Consider the following 22860-nt stretch of genomic DNA (forward strand, 5'->3'; position numbering starts at 1 on the left):
AGAAGGTCCCGGATTCGATTCCTGGCCGGGTCGGTGATTTTAACCTTAATTGGTTAATTCCAATGGCTCGGGGGCTGGGTGTGTGTGTGTGTCGTCTTCAGCATTAGAATTCATCACAGGTAGGGCCCCATTCTCACAGACGCGCAGCTCGCCTATATGGCATAAACTTGAAAGATCTGCATCCAGCCTCTTTGGAGGCCACGCATCATTAAATTAACATTTATCATCATACAGTTGCCTAATGTACATTTCACAACATTATCAAGGTCACTTTGCAGTTGCTCACAATTTTGTAACTTATTTATTTCTCTATATAGAATAACATCATCCATAAAAAGCCTTATCTCTGATTCCACTTCTTTACTCATATCATTTATATGTATAAGAAAGCATAAAGGTCTAATAATACTGCCTTGGGAAATTCCCCTCTTATTTATTATAGCGTCAAATAAACCTTCACCTACTCTAATTCTCTGAGATCTATTTTCTAGAAATTCAGTTGCTTGGGATTCAGAAACAAACATCAGTGAGAAAAACTACATTTATTAAATGTGTAATAGAAGAATACAGAGGATGGGATAATGCACATATGCAGTTTTGAAAAGAAAAAAAAAAAAACTCAGTTAAGTGTTTTCCAAGAATTTTTAAGTCATACACAACATTGTTTTCACAAGAATGTTATTGATGCCTTATTAAACCAAAATGATGGATCTGTCCCGACCACACAAACAATTTTAAAAGGACAAAACTAATGCAGACAGTTCTTGGTTAACTAAGTTGAGAAGTAAAATGCTGATACAGCAGGAGCTGATCGGATTTAACCCAGCAGCCTATTCAGACACGAACTGCTTCTCTTGGGAGCCAATTCAGATACCATATTCTATTCTGGGGGCCAATCAGGATGCAGTCCTTAAACTACATCAACCAAGTACTATTTGAATCAGTAGGTTGCCAGGTCCAAGTCTTCAGAAAGTGGTAGGAAGGATTTTGTCATGATGAAATTTAGCCAGGACAGACTTCACCAACTTGCTTGTGAGGGAGATGTTACTTGGATCTCCCGGTACGATCCACAACATATTCCCCTGCCTTAGAACCATTTGCCAGTCCATTGGCCGCTCCGCTGATGCCACCTGTCACAACTCCAGGTAAACTACCCTCACATACGCCGTCGATGACACCACCAACTACCCCACCAACAGCTCCTGCTACTCCTCCCGTTACCTTGGCCACGGAAGAGGAAACAAACTCTCTTCCCGGCTTGCCTGCAACTAAGCCTCCAACCAGACCTCCTAAACCACCGAGAATACCACCTACAACCGCACCACTCCCCGTGGCCACAGACTCAGCATAGCGAGGCTTTCTTCCGTCCATAGCTGTATCCTGGGCTCTAGTATCCAGAAGCTCGCTGTTGGTCTGCAAAACACTTTCTGTGAAGGCTGAAAGAGAAAAATAACCATAAGCAAACAACACATTGTGGTCATAAGCTATTTTGTGAGCAAAATACTCATTTTTAGACTTTTTGATAGTGGGAAGCTCATTTTATAATGTGCATATGCTTTTGCAGTTGCCACCCAAAGGAAATCAAATTTTCACAATATCACAGACTTAGAAATACATATTTCATAAGTAAGTTTTTGGTTACTCTTAGGTCAATGAAACAAAATGATTGTTGCAAAAATTGTTTAGGCTACCTACATAATGTTGATAAAAATACTGTAATTTCTATTATTGTTCAATTTTACCGTTCCCCATCATTCTAATTAAAATGTCGCTAATAAGTTCTGAAAGAATTCTGATAGGCAGGTGCTTATTTATTTATTTATTTATTTATTTATTTATTTATTTATTTATTTATTTATTTATTTATTTATTTATTTATCGTATGATGAATCTATGTACACACATGTATATAGTTCAGGGTAAATGTGCATAGTCACAAGTCCGTACAATACTATAACTCTAGGTCTAGCATTTTGACCCAATCAACTGCTTCATCCGATGTGCGGTGAATGTCCATTAGCGTTCCTTTGAAAGCTCGAATTGGGCAGTCAGCAACAATGTGGTGGATTGACTGAGAAGAGGCACCAAAATCACAATTTGCATAATAGATAGCCACATCTGCCTTGTCCAGTTCTTATCCGATTGATGATTCTCCACTGTCGTCTTGGAAGATCAAATCCTTGTACTCGTTTAGAAGGATTCTCGACCAGATGTTTGTTCACTACTGAAGACTGATCCCACTGGGCTTTCCATGAACTGTTAACATGAAAAGAGGTTCTTTCAAGATCCATTGCTGTACGCCAGGGTGGTTTCCTTGATTTCAGTCGTTGATGTTCAGTGTGCGTAATATCTTGATGGATGGGTAGTTGGGGGCTTCTGCTGAATGTTCTTCCAAACCTTTAGGAGAGCTTCTGATCGTCTTAGGGCTGGAGGTGCAATATTGCTGAGAACAGGAAGCCATAGTGTGTTCGTGCTCTGAATGCAACCCGAGATTATGCACATTGCCTGATTGAGTTGAACATCGATCTTCTTTGTGTGAACACTATTGATCCAAGAGGGGCAGCAGTATTCAGCAACAGAATATGATAAGGCTAATGCTGAACGCCATGGACTGCTCCATTTGAGACAGTGCAACTGTGCTACACTGCTGTTTCCTGGTTTGTTTTTTTTTTTTTTTTTGTTTTTTTTTTTTTTTTTGCTAGGGGCTTTACGTCGCACCAACACAGATAGGTCTTATGGCGATGGGATAGGAACGGCTTAGGAGTTGGAAGGAAGCGGCCGTGGCCTTAATTAAGGTACAGCCCCAGCATTTGCCTGGTGTGAAAATGGGAAACCACGGAAAACCATTTTCAGGGCTGCCGATAGTGGGATTCGAACCTACTATCTCCCGGATGCAAGCTCACAGCCGCGTGCCTCTACGCGCACGGCCAACTCGCCCGGTAATTCTGTTTCCTGTTATTGACATTCCTAAGCAAGAGATCTAGACCAGGCTTCAAGAAAATTACTTGGATGTTCGCAAAGTAGAGATGGTCATTGTAAAATATGATGGTAAGTTTTACACTTTGAACAAGAAACATTTTTTGTATGAGCTGTCATGTTGGAAGAGTGGTGGTGGTGGTGATTATTGTTTTAAGAGGAAGTACAACTGGGCAACCATCCTCTGTATAACACTAATCAGAGGGAAAAATGGAAGGGATCTGACACTTCGAAAAATGAAGATATCGGTCAAAGAAAGACAAGGGCCATGAAGGATGTGAAAATGAAAGGCTCCCTAGCCCTCCCAAACCTAATAGCGACGGGGTCGGAAAAGAACAAGAATTGACCAAGGGAGGTCGGATAGGATAGATGAAAGTGAGGAGCCTGGCACAAGTAAGTGGAAGCAATGCCAGGACTCAGCTAAGGGCCAATGTTGGAAGAATCAGGAAACAAATATATACGCAAAAAAGAGCTGCCTTTTCTGTAGAGAAGTATTTGAAAAGTCTATTCACTCTCATTTTTAAAATTTAATGTTTTACAGTTCCAATGAATTCAGAAACCCGTGAGACGTGCTTTTCATGCTTGTCGGCATTTAAAAAAGCATACTGGAGGAACACGATCGTCCAGGAAAGATCATCCTCCTTGGCTTTTTGGCTATTGAAAGTACTACTGATGTTGCCATTTCAAAAGTAATTAATGGCTTTAATTTAAATCAAAAGAGAAGACTTCACTTTGTGTAAAAGTGCTGTATGATAAAATTATGTATAATAAAGAAAAGGTTTATGATTGGCTGATTGTCTGATCATTATGATCAAAACATTTCTGAACGAGGTCAGGGTTTACAATTCCAGATGTGATCTGGAAAGGCGATTGGTGAGGTATGAATTGACAATGACAAACAAATTAAGATTGTGAATAAGTTCAAATATCTTGGGGGAATTATAACCTGGAACACAAAAAAGAAAACATCAATTCAAAACAGCACAGCCAATCACCTGGCCAACTTATTAAAAAAATTATCTCTCGATGAATGCTAAATTCAACATTACAATACTGTTGTAAAACTCGAAGCAACTTATGCTAGTGAAACACTTTTCTAGTTGAACACTAAATCAACAACCAATAAATTTCAGAAAATAGATAGATAGTTAAATAGATAGAAAAATCGTCAGGACAATCATCAATAAGAAACACCAAGTTGATGGTCAATGGAGATTACCACCTAAAGTGGTATATCATGAAAGTGAATCAATAACAGATACAATGCGGAAAAGGAGAATTGAACTTTTTTGTCATGTATTCCGAGTGCCAGAAATCAGACTAAAGCAGTTATTTAGTTACTTCTGGAAAAATAAAACAAAGAAAACTTAGTTCACAGCGATCTTGAATGATTTAGAACAAGTAAACTTATCAATACTCCAAATTGAAGGCAGAGAAGAGAATAGAATTCTAAGGAATAAACACTTGCAATTCAAACTCATAACATTTGAACGAAGGAAGTACACATTACTGACAACCAAAGGGCAGCCAGGACCGACAGTATGAAGGAGTTTTGGGAGCAGAAAAAGAAACTGAAAAGCTGACTCTATTTAATACTATCAGACTTTAATGTATATGACTGATTAAAGTGCTCCAAAAGGGGCGTAAACTATGTAAAAAAGAAAAGAAAAGATTTGTATTTTGTCCACGTTGTCTGCTTGAGTTTTATTTTTGCCGATAAAAACAGGCCAAGTAACAAATGCATTTGAATTAGAACTACCTACTTTTTAATTCTGTGCGAATATACATTACAGAGGTTTTGTTATTAAATTAAAATAATTAACATAGAATATTAGCAATAATTTTGTGGTCAAAATTTGCTTTCAACCCCCCTCCCCAATAATCCTTGCCCCTCCCCCAATCAAAATGCTCAAATTACACCTATGTTTCTCTGTTGTTGGTTGGATGTTTTCTAAATTATCTCCTTGGAGAGCAATGGTTTGCTTTCCTTTTAAAGTCAGTTTTTATTCCCTAACACCACGATGCGTCTCGTCACTGGCACAATAAGGTCTACACCCACATATTGTCTACCTATTCTCAGCCATATCTCCCCACCAGATCTTCAACGTAAAAACACTCTCCTCTGGGAATTTAAGAAATTAATAAATAATCCCCAATTACCAATACATGACGACATCGCCGATGTTCATCTGAATCGTCTAAGGTCCCGAAATCCACCAATAAGTACTGCAATAGAACTGAAGAATACCAACTTCAATATTACTAAGGAATGGCAGGGAAGACAAGATACTAGGCCTGAGTCAACTTTGCCACACATAGGATCGTCACTACCATCTGGATTTGAGCTTCCTCAGAAAACCTGGTCTACTCTTAACAGGATATGATCGGGCCATGGTAACTGTGCAGATTTCCACTACAAGTGGAAAAGAATTCCTACAGCTAACTGCGACTGTGGTGCCTCTAAGCAGACCATCCTGCACATTATCAGCGAATGTCCAAAAAAGAAAGTACAGTGGTGATATCAGTGACTTTGCTCATGCGCTTCCAGAGACAGTTAGCTATATACACTGACTGACAGAGCAAATGCAACACCAAGGAGGAGTGGTTCGAAAGGGATGAAAGTTGGGGAAAAAACAGAGACGGCACGGACGAATAATTGATGTTTATTTCAAACCGATATGCAGGTTACACAATGCGCACGGCATCGACTCAGTAGGATGTAGGACCACCGCGAGCAGCGATGCACGCAGAAACACGTCGAGGTACAGAGTCAATAAGAGTGCGGATGGTGTCCTGAGGGATGGTTCTCCATTCTCTGTCAACCATTTGCCACAGTTGGTCGTCCGTACGAGGCTGAGGCAGAGTTTGCAAACGGCGTCCAATGAGATCCCACACGTGTTCGATTGGTGAGAGATCCGGAGAGTACGCTGGCCACGGAAGCATCTGTACACCTCGTAGAGCCTGTTGGGAGATGCGAGCAGTATGTGGGCGGGCATTATCCTGCTGAAACAGAGCATTGGGCAGCCCCTGAAGGTACGGGAGTGCCACCGGCCGCAGCACATGCTGCACGTAGCGGTGGGCATTTAACGTGCCTTGAATACGCACTAGAGGTGACGTGGAATCATACGCAATAGCGCCCCAAACCATGATGCCACGTTGTCTAGCGGTAGGGCGCTCCACAGTTACGGCCGGATTTGACCTTTCTCCACGCCGACGCCACACTCGTCTGCGGTGACTATCACTGACAGAACAGAAGCGTGACTCATCGGAGAACACGACGTTCCGCCATTCTCTCATCCAAGTCGCTCTAGCCCGGCACCATGCCAGGCGTGCACGTCTATGCTGTGGAGTCAATGGTAGTCTTCTGAGCGGACGCCGGGAGTGCAGGCCTCCTTCAACCAATCGACGGGAAATTGTTCTGGTCGATATTGGAACAGCCAGGGTGTCTTGCACATGCTGAAGAATGGCGGTTGACGTGGCGTGCAGGGCTGCCACCGCTTGGCGGCGGATGCGCCGATCCTCGCGTGCTGACGTCACTCGGGCTGCGCCTGGACCCCTCGCACGTGCCACATGTCCCTGCGCCAACCATCTTCGCCACAGGCGCTGCACCGTGGACACATCCCTATGGGTATCGGCTGCGATTTGACGAAGCGACCAACCTGCCCTTCTCAGCCCGATCACCATACCCCTCGTAAAGTCGTCTGTCAGTCAGTGTAAATAACCTGGATATAAATATATAGTTTGTTCTTCAAAATCATAGTGTGTTGTATCTGTAAAGCCATACGCTAAATAAATAAATAAATAACTCCCTAACACACTGTTTCTTTTGTCAATGGAACTCGCCATTCATGATGACCATCATATTTTCATGTTATTATAGAAGTGGAGCGAGTGTTTTACATCATAATATTCCTCTAGTTATATTTTAACCAAAGACTTCATATTACTTATCTAGACTCAGCGCGCTAATGGAATAATGAACCCCTTCATGACCACCATGTTGTGGGCACTTCAGCTTTGAATCCATGGTTAGCACATGGTAGTGATTTTGTATTCACTTATGTCAGTTGGTGGATCTGTTGTAGTATTATGTGTGACAGAGTGATGATTATATTCTGAAATGCTTTCATTGAATAATTGAGAGCTTATACACTATTTAAATTGATGTTAGTATTAAATGAGGGTACCTTAGAACATCTGCAAATCTAGAGAAATTGCTGAATGGTATGGACAGAGTCTTGGGGAAGGAGTGCAAGGTGAAAATAATTAAGTCTAAAACAAAAGTAATGGAGTGCAGTCGAATGAAGTCAGGTGATGCAGGTAATATTTGATTAGGAAATGAAGTCTTAAGGAAGTAGATGAATATCGTTACTTGGGTAGGAAAATAACTAACAATGGCAGAAATAAGGAGGACATAAAATGCAGACTAGCACAAGCATGGAAGGCCTTTCTTGTTTGTCCAGTCCTTATCCCATTTCTCTACGGGGTCGGGTATGAGGCGAGATGAATCTGTTGCGGCGGGTTTTTATGACCGGATGCCCTTCCAGACGTCAAGCTCATCAGAGGAGTTAATGAGATTAAATGAATGACGTGATATATGATAGTAGGGAGAAGGTGAAACCTGGTGCCAGCACATAGCTTACTCCTGTCCAATACCACCAAGGAGGTCTTAATGTCCCCATCTGACGGACAAAACGCCATCAACAGCGTCATCTGCCCTCACTCCATACGAGCACTGCGGAGAGGTCTGGAATTTAATCCAGGCTTTTGAAGTGCAATCTGCTGATTAGAAATTGTATACCACCACCACCTCCTCTACCCAGGCAGCTAACATTCTGATGGTGAATTTTTTTTGACCAAAGGAACAACGGTGTCAGACTTCTATGCCTTAACAATCATGGCCAGCAGGTGGGCAAGGAAGACCTTTCTTAAGAAAAATAATTTGCTCACTTTGAACATTGTTGTAGTAATTAGGAAGATGTTTTTGAAGATTTTCGTCTGGAGCGTGGTATTGTATGGAGGTGGAACGTGGATGATAACGAACTCAGAAAGAAAAAGAATAGGAGCTTTTGAAATGTGATATTACAGAAGAATACTGAAGGTGAGATGAATAGATCAAATTACAAATTAAGTGATACTGAATTGAATTGATGAGAGGAGAACGATGATTTGATGAAAAGAAGCGACAGAATGATTGGATATATGTTAAGACACCCAGGACTTGTACAGCTGATTTATGAGGAGAAATTGTAGGTGGTAAGAATGGTAGGGATAGACAAGGGTATGAATATGACAAACACATTAGAGCAGATGTAGTAGTTACGTAGAAATGAAAAGGTTAGCACAGGATAGGGTGGCATGGAGGGCTGCTTCAAACTAGCCTATGGGCTGATGACTCAAACAACATTATACCTTCTTCTTCTTCTTCTCCTTCCTGGTTTCTCCCAACTGCATGGGGTCAGAACTTTGTGTGGAAAAAGCCCTGTTTTACAGCCGGGCGCTTTTTCCAATTATGCTGGTGAAGGGATGAATTCACTATTGATGTATGTAGATGTGTAATGGGACAAACACCCAGCCCCCAGCATGGAGAAAGTAACCAGACAAGGTTAACATTTTCGATCTGGCAGGGAATCAAACCCGCAGTCCTCTGAAATGAAGGCAAATGGGCAAGTTAAACCTTGCATGTGGAGTGGAAAACTTTTCACAACAGTGAACTTTGTGCAGCTTGTATAGATCGCTATCAGAAGGGATCTGATATTTCCTTTTATATGTGAAAAGAAATTTAATTGTTACAAAATCACTGTCCTTTCAGTCCCCATAATAGTTAAGTAGGCTATAGGGTGGTGGATTCAGCGAATGAATAGACATACCGTTTAGCAGCAGCAGCGATTGGAAGTGTGTGTGGGGGGGCACAGAAACAGACAACATAAAGTACCCTGGTCTGAGGCCTATAGCAGGGGAGGGGGTAGAGAACATAAAAACTGGAAAACAATATAGCTACAGACTGGTAAGTTTTTTGATGCTCTCTCAGTGAATTTCGATAGACGTAGGAAAGATTGACAGTCTACCAACTGTAGTGCAGTAATAATACCACTATACAACAAAACTTTCACCAAAGGGACGATAATTACACATGTATTACAATTAAATAGAGGTCCGGCATGATTATAAAATTAAAAAGTAATTTAATATTTGACTACACACCAACAAAATAACAGACACTAGAAAGAACTGCACAGACACATTTACTGAGTGAGTAGTGAGACCAATGTGATGCAAGCGAGAAACAGAAAAGTCGGGAATTCTCAAACTCAAATCGTAATCGACCAATAGCAATTGGGAGATATTTCTACCAACAGGAGCTCCCGTATTTGTCACATGGGGCCTGAAGTACCGGTATTTACTCAGTCTTACTGCTGCCTACGTGATTAGTATTGAGGCCTCCGCATGGCAGCTTAGACAGCGCAAAATACGTTCTAGTTCCAGTCTCGCCGCTAGACTTTGTGTTAGCACTCTACTGTTTAACACTGGCATATATGAAAATTGTGAAGCAAAAAGTTAAGTTAGTGAGTTTATAGCTGAGGTAGACCTTAAAAATAATCAAGTTGTTGATTTGTGTATTCATCTTGAAGTGAGTATATAGTTTCTATTTAAACATAAGATAATTTTCGGTGCATAGTTATAACTATACGAGGTTCTGTATTTGGCGCCGAGAGAGAATTTATTGTAAACATACTATTCACAGGATATTTATTGCGCTTGCTAAACAATTGTTTGTTGATGTGTACCATTCTGCAAATGCCAACACCAGAAAGGCAGCAGAACTTCTTTCCACGAGTTCCCAGGAGAATTACGAGAAAAATGGGTCAAAATTATATCACGTCGGTGTGACGAGAAAATAGCATGAGGCAGTCTTCCTTGAAATCTGTAGTATATAGTGAACATTTTGAAAGCACTTGCTTTAGCATTTCTGCTAAAACCAGGCGCCTTGTTCCAAATTCAATTCCAATGTTTCTTTCGGCGTGTCTATCTCATTTGCATGACAAGGGTAGGCTTAATAAAGTGCGTAAGCTACCCAAGAAATGAAGCTATGAAAATGCATTCTTATAGACAAATTACAAATGCTTCAGATGATGTACAGGTAGAGCGAAGAGAGTGGTAAGTACCAACATAGTTGGAGATGTGTGGGATCTGGTAAATGCAGCACGGGTGAAGTTTAAGAAAGCGGAGATTGTTATTAGTGGAATACTGTGTAGAAGGGATACTGACTGGAGGGTGATTGGGGATTTAAATGAGACTATGGAGTGGGTATGTGGGAACTGGGAGTGAAATTTCTAGATCCTAATGGGTGGGTAGGAGATAGCGATCTGCGCTCAGATGGCCTTCATTTAAACCGCAGTGGTACGTATAAGTTAGGAAATTTGTTTGGAAGGGTAATAGGGAGGTACATTAAGGGAAACGGGATGGCCTAGGGAGCGGTGATAAGGGAACAGGGAACTGGAAATCAAGTAGGGATGACATAAAATTGTTAGTGTTGAACTGTAGAAGTATTGTAAGGAAAGGAATAGAATTAAGAAATTTAATAGATACATATTTACCAGATATTGTAATAGGAGTTGAATCATGGCTGAGAAATGATATAATGGATGCAGAAATTTTCTCACGGCACTGAAGTATGTTACAAGTAACTATTCTCATTTTGGTTCCGTATTGAAGATGACGTATGTCTCAAATATTATTACAATATTATAAGTCCACCTGTTCAATACAATACAATATGATCCACTATTTCATATGGTCAAAATTTTATACATAATACATAAAAGTCAATGGTACATGTTTCACCCTCCTTACGGGCATCATCAATCTATATCAATCTTAAAAATAATACATATGGAGTCATTCTAATCTTATAAATTATAGGTTAAAATGTTGAAAAATGATTTCGTAAAACATTATACAATAACATGTAAAACAACGATAATGCACCAAAGTATGTTAAAAAGAGTAAATTAACTGTTTTTGAAGATTAAAACGTGGTTAAACATGAATTTTGAGAGTTTAAAATTAAAATGGATCCTTTTTTTATAATATCATTAAGACTGTGATGGCCTTAAATGTAAACACAATCATCAAAGGGGGATGTTTCTTCAATTCCCATAGTTTGAATCCAAGATGGTAAAATCACTGTCAGTTATTTAAAACGGAAGTGTGAACGTAATAAACATGTTAAAATGTATACGGCTGGTATATCTGAAAGTAGAAAAGAAAATGGAACTTCATGTAGAGGCGTTGCTAATGATAAAACGTATGTCAAAGCTAGCGGATGTCAGTAATTATGTTGGTAGTCGATTGGATTTAGAAGACAGTCAAGTTGATGTTATAATTCCGTTGAAACATTAGTTGGAAGAAATGTATTATGTATTTATGTATTATGTATAAAATTTTGACCATATGAAATAGTGGATCATATTGTATTGTATTGAACAGGTGGACTTATAATATTGTAATAATATTTGAGACATACTGGAGTGTGTATCGTAGAGATAGAATAGGAAGGGTGGGAGGGGGAGTGTTCATTCTGGTGAAAGAAGAATTTGTAAGCTACGAAAAAGTTAAAGATGAGACACATGAAATTCTAGGTGTAAGGCTCATTTCTAAAGATAATAGGAAACTTGATATATTTGGAGTGTACAGATCAGGAAAGGGTAGCACTGACACGGATTCGGAATTATTTGATAGGATAGTCAGCTATGTGGGAAACGACATGGAAAGAAATGTGATTGTCGCGGGAGATCTGAATTTACCAGATGTCAATTGGGAAGGAAATGCGAACGACAGGAAGCATGACCAACAAATGGCAAATAAGTTAATATGGGAAGGACAGCTGATTCAGAAAATGATGGAACCAACCAGAGGGAAAAATATCCTGGATGTCGTGCTGATAAAACCAGATGAGCTCTATAGGGAAACTGAAGTAATAGATGGTATTAGTGATCATGAAGCTTTTTTTGTGGTAGTTAAAAATAAATGTGATAGAAAGGAAGGTCTTAAAAGTAGGACTGTTAGGCAATACCATATGGCTGATAAAGCAGGCATGAGGCAGTTTCTAAAAAGTAACTATGATCGGTGGAAAACAGTAAATAAAAATGTAAACAGACTCTGGGATGGGTTTAAAGAAATTGTTGAGAAATGCGAAAACAGGTTTGTACCATTAAGGGTGGTAAGGAATGGTAAAGACCCACCTTATTATAATGAAGAAATAAAGAGACTAAGAAAGAGGTGCAGACTGGAAAGAAATAGAGTTAGAAATGGCTGTGGAAGTAAGGAGAAATTGAAGGAACTTACTAGAAAATTGAATCTAGCAAAGAAGGCAGCTAAGGATAACATGATGGCAAGCATAATTGGCAGTCATACGAATTTTAGTGAAAAAATGGAAGGGTATGTATAGGTATTTTAAGGCAGAAACAGGTTCCAAGAAGGACATTCCAGGAATAATTAATGAACAAGGGGAGTGTGTATGTGAGGATCTTCAAAAGGCAGAAGTATTCAGTCAGCAGTATGTAAAGATTGTTGGTTACAAGGATAATGTCCAGATAGAGGAGGAGACTAAGGCCAAAGAAGTAATAAAATTTACATATGATAACAATGACATTTACAATAAGATACAAAAGTTGAAAACTAGAAAAGCGGCTAGAATTGATCAGATTTCTGGGGATATACTAAAGACAATGGCTTGGGATATAGTACCATATCTGAAGTACTTATTTGATTATTGTTTGGTCGGAGGAGCTATACCAGATGAATGAAGAGTTGCTATAGTAGCCCCTGTGTATAAAGGAATGGGTGATAGACATAAAGCTGAAAATTACAGGCCAGTAAGTTTGACATGCATTGTATGTAAGCTTTGGGAAGGCATTCTTTCTGATTATATTAGACATGTTTGTGAAATTAATAACTGGTTCGATAGAAGGCAATTCGGTTTTAGGAAAGGTTATTCCACTGAAGCTCAACTTGTAGGATTCAAGCAAGATATAGCAGATATCTTGTATTCTGGAGGTCAAATGGACTGTTTCACGATTGACCTGTCTAAAGCATTTGATAGGGTTGGATCATGGGAGACTACTGGCAAAAATGAGTGCAATTGGACTAGACAAAAGAGTGACTGAATGGGTTGCTATATTTCTAGGAAATAGATCTCAGAGAATTAGAGTAGGTGAAGCTTTATCTGACCCTGTAATAATTAAGAGGGGAATTCCTCAAGGCAGTATTATCGAACCTTTATGTTTTCTTATATATATAAATGATATGAGTAAAGGAGTGGAATCAGAGGTGAGGCTTTTTGCGGATGATGTTATTCTCTATAGAGTGATAAATAAGTTACAAGATTGTGAGCAACTGCAACGTGACCTCGAAAATGTTGTGAGATGGACAGCAGGCAATGGTATGTTCATAAACGGGGTTAAAAGTCAGGTTGTGAGTTTCACAAATAGGAAACGTCCTCTCAGTTTTAATTACTGCGTTGATGGGGTGAAAGTTCCTTTTGGGGATCATTGTAAGTATCTAGGTGTTAATATAAGGAAAGATCTTCATTGGGGTAATCACATAAATGGGATTGTAAATAAAGGGTACAGATCTCTGCACATGGTTATGAGGGTGTTTAGGGGTTGTAGTAAGGATGTAAAGGAGAGGGCATATAAGTCTCTGGTAAGACCCCAACTAGAGTATGGTTCCAGTGTATGGGACCCTCACCAGGATTACCTGATTCAAGAACTGGAAAAAATCCAAAGAAAAGCAGCTCGATTTGTTCTGGGTGATTTCTGGCAAAAGAGTAGCGTTACAAAAATGTTGCAATTTTTGGGTTGGGAAGAATTGAGAGAAAGAAGAAGAGCTGCCCGACTAAGTGGTATGTTCAACAATGATAAAGGTGTTTTAATTTATTCCACCTATTCAATACTTATATGATCACGTATAGTTGTTACATAATTAAATTCTTAGTTACATGGGACATGTTTCGCCCTCAATTAAGGGCATCTTCAGCCTAAATACAATAATCAAAAATACAACTAAATTAAAAGTGGACGTTAAATACAATCATCAAAAATACAACTAAAATAAAAAGTGGAAGTTAAAAGTTTAGTCTGTTCTTAAAATTCAGAACAATAAAATTGTGAAAAATGATAAAATAAAAAGATGCTAATGGAAAACTGTCTTATGATTAAACTATAATCTTGTCAGAGACTAAAATTTCTATTAAAATTCGAATTAAAACAGTTCATATAAAATATTGGAAAATCAAAGTGGTAGTAATAAAAAGCCAACGACATGAGGGCGTGTACACAAGCATAAACTTGATTGTCATGAATACAATCTTTTCAAGGCCGTTGATGAAATTCGTGGTAAGTAACCTTTATCACCTTTATCACCTTTATCATTGTTGAACTGTTAAATTTTCAATACGGACCTAAAATGAGGTTTATAACATGTAATGTGACAGCCAACCAGGCAAAATGTAGATTAAATAAGTTTCTCAATCTGAAAATGAAGATTTGTAAGTTAGGAAAAGATTTAGCTTTTCTTAAACAATGTCTGAGACTAAAACTTGTACCTACTTTTCTAAAATCAACACAACGTAAGAACATAAGCAATCCAAGCCATAATGTAACCCAAAATAAGGTAAATGAATTATGGCTTAAAAATGAAATCAAGGCATATTACAGGAAGAAGTCCAAATTGAATTTGCAATTATATAACGTTCACTTAGCGGTGACACAGGATTTAGCCCCATTAGAATGGCAGTCTTTTTATCAACACATGGAACACAAATTAACATACGCACTTAGTAAGAAACAGGATACATTGAATAAGAAATTGAATCATTTAATAGACACACAAATACGTCGTAGTAAACAAACGAAACAAGAACAAATTAAGGGCCCATCGGACAATGTCACTCCCACGGTAGTTAACTTGACCAAGGTAAAATTTACGGAAGGAGAGAATGACCTACTTAAAAGGGGTCCAAAATACAATTGGCCTAATAAAGATAGAGAAATAGATATCATTAACACAGTTGCAGAAGCGGAGGCGAACATATCAAAACTCCCACGCGATGTACAAGATGAAGTAAGATTGGAGTTAAAGAAGAAATTACCCAGACTGGCTAAAGAAATTTATTCCAATTTTGATCCCAAACAACAGAAAACAATAAAAAACATGAAATCGAAAATTGAAGATAACAATATTATAGTAACCAAGGCTGACAAGGGGGGTGCGATCGTTTTGATGGATAAAGATACATATATAAAAAAAACTGAAGATTTTTTTGATAATAATAAATACACATTAGTAACAAAAAATCCGCTAACTAAAATTCAACGCAACTTAAAAGCCTTACTTAAAAGATCCACATCTCTCTTTACTGAACAAGAACAATTAAAATTTGTCAATATGAATCCTAGGCTCCCGGAAAGTAGAGCTATGCCCAAAATACATAAAAAAGATATTCCGATTCGTCCGATTATCAATTGCCGTAATTCTCCCACGTATAAAGTCTCCAAATACATTCACAATTTTTTGAAAAGACATTACACTTTTAATAATAAACAACCATTAAGAAATTCCATTGACTTGTGTGACATTTTGCTTGGATTTGGCGTACTTCCAAACCAGATGATGTGTTCGTATGACGTAGTGAATATGTTCCCGAATATTCCGACAGATAAAACTGTTAATATCATTCATGATAATATTTGTAAACACAATAATCTTAATAAAATGGAAGTAGAAGAATTCACTAGATTGTTAAAGTTCGTATTAGACAATAACTACTTCACATTTAACAATAATATTTATAAACAGAATGGATTAGCAATGGGTGACCCAATATCGGGCATCCTTGCCGACATATTTATGGATTCAATCGAACACAATGAAATAATAGCAAAAATTAAAGGAATAGATTTATGGTTGAGATATGTAGATGATACATTTGTAATCATAAACAAAGATGTCACTAATAGTCAAGAAATCTTAAATAAATTAAATGAAATCGAACCTAATTTGAAATTCACGAAAGAGGACGAAGTCGATAACTCATTGAATTTTCTAGATATAACAGTTACGCGTACGGTTAACACTTTTGATTTCCAAATATTTAGAAAACCGACACAATCATCTACAACTATAAACAATTCCTCTTTACACCCGAGTTCACATAAACAAGCATCTTTTCACAGTCTAATTTATAGAGCATTTAGAATCCCTCTATCTCCCATGAATTTGAAGAAAGAATTGAATTATATTAGATACCTCGCTAAACAAAATGGTTTCAAAATAGAAATGATCAACAAATTAATCAATAAAATTAAGAACAAATTATCTACGAATCTGATACCAGAAAAGACCAAAAAAAACTGAGTATGCTACATTCACTTTTAATAATCCAGCTATACACCAGATTACTAGCGTATTCAAGAAACATAATTTTAATATAGCTTTTAAAACTACTAATACTAACCAGTCCATATTCTTTAATCATAAAAAAGTTAATTATGATAAGAATCGTTATTTAGGATCGGGAGTATACAGACTTAAATGTACTCAGTGTAATTTTTCATATGTTGGACAGACTGGGAGAAATTTTATGACAAGATACATGGAACATGTTAACGCGGAAAAACATAGGAAATACTCAGCGATGAGTTTGCATATGAGGGAGACTGGCCACAGATTTGAATCCATAGAGAAAGACTTAACGATAATTAGAAACATACAAAAAGGAAGAATGCTGAATGAATTAGAAAGTTTATACATCTATTTAGATCAGACGTACAATAAGCAAAAGAATCTCAATGAAACCACGGACAATAAAAGTATGTTACATGAATTAATGCCAAAATTATTAAAGTCAGTTAGTTCGAATAAATTTAGGATACCTAATATATTTAATTCTTCAAACCCTAATACTCCTCCCATACCTACAGATATTAGGCCTACTTCCAGCAATGCAGTTGACTCCGCCCCTTTGTCAGCCTCGTCACATTTGACTCCACCCATCCTCTCCTCCCTTCCGCACTCCCCTATTCCTTCCCCTCCGAGTTTGCTACCGCCTCTGCAGCACAGTTATAACACCAGACTTAGAGCCAACAGACGGGCAGCAACCAACTCAACAGTAGTTAAGAAATAACAACTTCCACTTACATGTAAGTCCTCATCTGTTTCAAAATTATGTAAGAGTGAATTCTCTCCTTACGTTCAGTTTCTTATTTCTTCTTTTCCTTCTCTTACAGAAAACTTATTTCTGCATCTGTTGACATTTTCTGGCAAGGATTCAGCCATTTTATTACCTACCGGTGCTAACGGCCTCTTACAATTTTTCAATAGATGCTTGCCTTACTTACCACGAATTTCATCAACGGCCTTGAAAAGATTGTATTCATGACAATCAAGTTTATGCTTGTGTACACGCCCTCATGTCGTTGGCTTTTTATTACTACCACTTTGATTTTCCAATATTTTATATGAACTGTTTTAATTCGAATTTTAATAGAAGTTTTAGTCTCTGACAAGATTATAGTTTAATCATAAGACAGTTTTCCATTAGCATCTTTTTATTTTATCATTTTTCACAATTTTATTGTTCTGAATTTTAAGAACAGACTAAACTTTTAACTTCCACTTTTTATTTTAGTTGTATTTTTGATGATTGTATTTAACGTCCACTTTTAATTTAGTTGTATTTTTGATTATTGTATTTAGGCTGAAGATGCCCTTAATTGAGGGCGAAACATGTCCCATGTAACTAAGAATTTAATTATGTAACAACTATACGTGATAATATAAGTATTGAATAGGTGGAATAAATTAAAACACCTTTATCATTGTTGAACTGTTAAATTTTCAATACGGACCTAAAATGAGGTTTATAACATGTAATGTGACAGCCAACCAGGCAAAATGTAGATTAAATAAGTTTCTCAATCTGAAAATGAAGATTTGTAAGTTAGGAAAAGATTTAGCTTTTCTTAAACAATGTCTGAGACTAAAACTTGTACCTACTTTTCTAAAATCAACACAACGTAAGAACATAAGCAATCCAAGCCATAATGTAACCCAAAATAAGGTAAATGAATTATGGCTTAAAATGAAATCAAGGCATATTACAGGAAGAAGTCCAAATTGAATTTGCAATTATATAACGTTCACTTAGCGGTGACACAGGATTTAGCCCCATTAGAATGGCAGTCTTTTTATCAACACATGGAACACAAATTAACATACGCACTTAGTAAGAAACAGGATACATTGAATAAGAAATTGAATCATTTAATAGACACACAAATACGTCGTAGTAAACAAACGAAACAAGAACAAATTAAGGGCCCATCGGACAATGTCACTCCCACGGTAGTTAACTTGACCAAGGTAAAATTTACGGAAGGAGAGAATGACCTACTTAAAAGGGGTCCAAAATACAATTGGCCTAATAAAGATAGAGAAATAGATATCATTAACACAGTTGCAGAAGCGGAGGCGAACATATCAAAACTCCCACGCGATGTACAAGATGAAGTAAGATTGGAGTTAAAGAAGAAATTACCCAGACTGGCTAAAGAAATTTATTCCAATTTTGATCCCAAACAACAGAAAACAATAAAAAACATGAAATCGAAAATTGAAGATAACAATATTATAGTAACCAAGGCTGACAAGGGGGGTGCGATCGTTTTGATGGATAAAGATACATATATCAAAAAAACTGAAGATTTTTTTGATAATAATAAATACACATTAGTAACAAAAAATCCGCTAACTAAAATTCAACGCAACTTAAAAGCCTTACTTAAAAGATCCACATCTCTCTTTACTGAACAAGAACAATTAAAATTTGTCAATATGAATCCTAGGCTCCCGGAAAGTAGAGCTATGCCCAAAATACATAAAAAAGATATTCCGATTCGTCCGATTATCAATTGCCGTAATTCTCCCACGTATAAAGTCTCCAAATACATTCACAATTTTTTGAAAAGACATTACACTTTTAATAATAAACAACCATTAAGAAATTCCATTGACTTGTGTGACATTTTGCTTGGATTTGGCGTACTTCCAAACCAGATGATGTGTTCGTATGACGTAGTGAATATGTTCCCGAATATTCCGACAGATAAAACTGTTAATATCATTCATGATAATATTTGTAAACACAATAATCTTAATAAAATGGAAGTAGAAGAATTCACTAGATTGTTAAAGTTCGTATTAGACAATAACTACTTCACATTTAACAATAATATTTATAAACAGAATGGATTAGCAATGGGTGACCCAATATCGGGCATCCTTGCCGACATATTTATGGATTCAATCGAACACAATGAAATAATAGCAAAAATTAAAGGAATGGATTTATGGTTGAGATATGTAGATGATACATTTGTAATCATAAACAAAGATGTCACTAATAGTCAAGAAATCTTAAATAAATTAAATGAAATCGAACCTAATTTGAAATTCACGAAAGAGGACGAAGTCGATAACTCATTGAATTTTCTAGATATAACAGTTACGCGTACGGTTAACACTTTTGATTTCCAAATATTTAGAAAACCGACACAATCATCTACAACTATAAACAATTCCTCTTTACACCTGAGTTCACATAAACAAGCATCTTTTCACAGTCTAATTTATAGAGCATTTAGAATCCCTCTATCTCCCATGAATTTGAAGAAAGAATTGAATTATATTAGATACCTCGCTAAACAAAATGGTTTCAAAATAGAAATGATCAACAAATTAATCAATAAAATTAAGAACAAATTATCTACGAATCTGATACCAGAAAAGACCAAAAAAACTGAGTATGCTACATTCACTTTTAATAATCCAGCTATACACCAGATTACTAGCGTATTCAAGAAACATAATTTTAATATAGCTTTTAAAACTACTAATACTAACCAGTCCATATTCTTTAATCATAAAAAAGTTAATTATGATAAGAATCGTTATTTAGGATCGGGAGTATACAGACTTAAATGTACTCAGTGTAATTTTTCATATGTTGGACAGACTGGGAGAAATTTTATGACAAGATACATGGAACATGTTAACGCGGAAAAACATAGGAAATACTCAGCGATGAGTTTGCATATGAGGGAGACTGGCCACAGATTTGAATCCATAGAGAAAGACTTAACGATAATTAGAAACATACAAAAAGGAAGAATGCTGAATGAATTAGAAAGTTTATACATCTATTTAGATCAGACGTACAATAAGCAAAAGAATCTCAATGAAACCACGGACAATAAAAGTATGTTACATGAATTAATGCCAAAATTATTAAAGTCAGTTAGTTCGAATAAATTTAGGATACCTAATATATTTAATTCTTCAAACCCTAATACTCCTCCCATACCTACAGATATTAGGCCTACTTCCAGCAATGCAGTTGACTCCGCCCCTTTGTCAGCCTCGTCACATTTGACTCCACCCATCCTCTCCTCCCTTCCGCACTCCCCTATTCCTTCCCCTCCGAGTTTGCTACCGCCTCTGCAGCACAGTTATAACACCAGACTTAGAGCCAACAGACGGGCAGCAACCAACTCAACAGTAGTTAAGAAATAACAACTTCCACTTACATGTAAGTCCTCATCTGTTTCAAAATTATGTAAGAGTGAATTCTCTCCTTACGTTCAGTTTCTTATTTCTTCTTTTCCTTCTCTTACAGAAAACTTATTTCTGCATCTGTTGACATTTTCTGGCAAGGATTCAGCCATTTTATTACCTACCGGTGCTAACGGCCTCTTACAATTTTTCAATAGATGCTTCTGCCTTACTTACCACGAATTTCATCAACGGCCTTGAAAAGATTGTATTCATGACAATCAAGTTTATGCTTGTGTACACGCCCTCATGTCGTTGGCTTTTTATTACTACCACTTTGATTTTCCAATATTTTATATGAACTGTTTTAATTCGAATTTTAATAGAAGTTTTAGTCTCTGACAAGATTATAGTTTAATCATAAGACAGTTTTCCATTAGCATCTTTTTATTTTATCATTTTTCACAATTTTATTGTTCTGAAATTTAAGAACAGACTAAACTTTTAACTTCCACTTTTTATTTTAGTTGTATTTTTGATGATTGTATTTAACGTCCACTTTTAATTTAGTTGTATTTTTGATTATTGTATTTAGGCTGAAGATGCCCTTAATTGAGGGCGAAACATGTCCCATGTAACTAAGAATTTAATTATGTAACAACTATACGTGATAATATAAGTATTGAATAGGTGGAATAAATTAAAACACCTTTATCATTGTTGAACTGTTAAATTTTCAATACGGACCTAAAATGAGGTTTATAACATGTAATGTGACAGCCAACCAGGCAAAATGTAGATTAAATAAGTTTCTCAATCTGAAAATGAAGATTTGTAAGTTAGGAAAAGATTTAGCTTTTCTTAAACAATGTCTGAGACTAAAACTTGTACCTACTTTTCTAAAATCAACACAACGTAAGAACATAAGCAATCCAAGCCATAATGTAACCCAAAATAAGGTAAATGAATTATGGCTTAAAATGAAATCAAGGCATATTACAGGAAGAAGTCCAAATTGAATTTGCAATTATATAACGTTCACTTAGCGGTGACACAGGATTTAGCCCCATTAGAATGGCAGTCTTTTTATCAACACATGGAACACAAATTAACATACGCACTTAGTAAGAAACAGGATACATTGAATAAGAAATTGAATCATTTAATAGACACACAAATACGTCGTAGTAAACAAACGAAACAAGAACAAATTAAGGGCCCATCGGACAATGTCACTCCCACGGTAGTTAACTTGACCAAGGTAAAATTTACGGAAGGAGAGAATGACCTACTTAAAAGGGGTCCAAAATACAATTGGCCTAATAAAGATAGAGAAATAGATATCATTAACACAGTTGCAGAAGCGGAGGCGAACATATCAAAACTCCCACGCGATGTACAAGATGAAGTAAGATTGGAGTTAAAGAAGAAATTACCCAGACTGGCTAAAGAAATTTATTCCAATTTTGATCCCAAACAACAGAAAACAATAAAAAACATGAAATCGAAAATTGAAGATAACAATATTATAGTAACCAAGGCTGACAAGGGGGGTGCGATCGTTTTGATGGATAAAGATACATATATCAAAAAAACTGAAGATTTTTTTGATGATAATAATAAATACACATTAGTAACAAAAAATCCGCTAACTAAAATTCAACGCAACTTAAAAGCCTTACTTAAAAGATCCACATCTCTCTTTACTGAACAAGAACAATTAAAATTTGTCAATATGAATCCTAGGCTCCCGGAAAGTAGAGCTATGCCCAAAATACATAAAAAAGATATTCCGATTCGTCCGATTATCAATTGCCGTAATTCTCCCACGTATAAAGTCTCCAAATACATTCACAATTTTTTGAAAAGACATTACACTTTTAATAATAAACAACCATTAAGAAATTCCATTGACTTGTGTGACATTTTGCTTGGATTTGGCGTACTTCCAAACCAGATGATGTGTTCGTATGACGTAGTGAATATGTTCCCGAATATTCCGACAGATAAAACTGTTAATATCATTCATGATAATATTTGTAAACACAATAATCTTAATAAAATGGAAGTAGAAGAATTCACTAGATTGTTAAAGTTCGTATTAGACAATAACTACTTCACATTTAACAATAATATTTATAAACAGAATGGATTAGCAATGGGTGACCCAATATCGGGCATCCTTGCCGACATATTTATGGATTCAATCGAACACAATGAAATAATAGCAAAAATTAAAGGAATGGATTTATGGTTGAGATATGTAGATGA

The 22860-nt window shown here is 36.7% G+C and overlaps 1 protein-coding gene across 1 annotated transcript in view; it reads right to left on the reverse strand.

Annotated features, from left to right (window-relative positions):
- Nucleotides 1-523: 523 nt before the first annotated feature.
- Nucleotides 524-22860, reverse strand: part of LOC136882450 (putative mediator of RNA polymerase II transcription subunit 17) — a 29137-nt gene continuing 6800 nt past the window's right edge. Inside the window, exon 2 of the mRNA XM_068229418.1 lies at nt 524-1436. Within this exon, the coding sequence (XP_068085519.1) occupies nt 1045-1371 (327 nt within the window). The 5' untranslated portion in view covers nt 1372-1436 and the 3' untranslated portion in view covers nt 524-1044. The remainder of the gene's footprint in view (nt 1437-22860) is intronic.

Source organism: Anabrus simplex, chromosome 10, assembly GCF_040414725.1.
Source record: "Anabrus simplex isolate iqAnaSimp1 chromosome 10, ASM4041472v1, whole genome shotgun sequence".
NCBI classification, from domain to species: domain Eukaryota; kingdom Metazoa; phylum Arthropoda; class Insecta; order Orthoptera; family Tettigoniidae; genus Anabrus; species Anabrus simplex.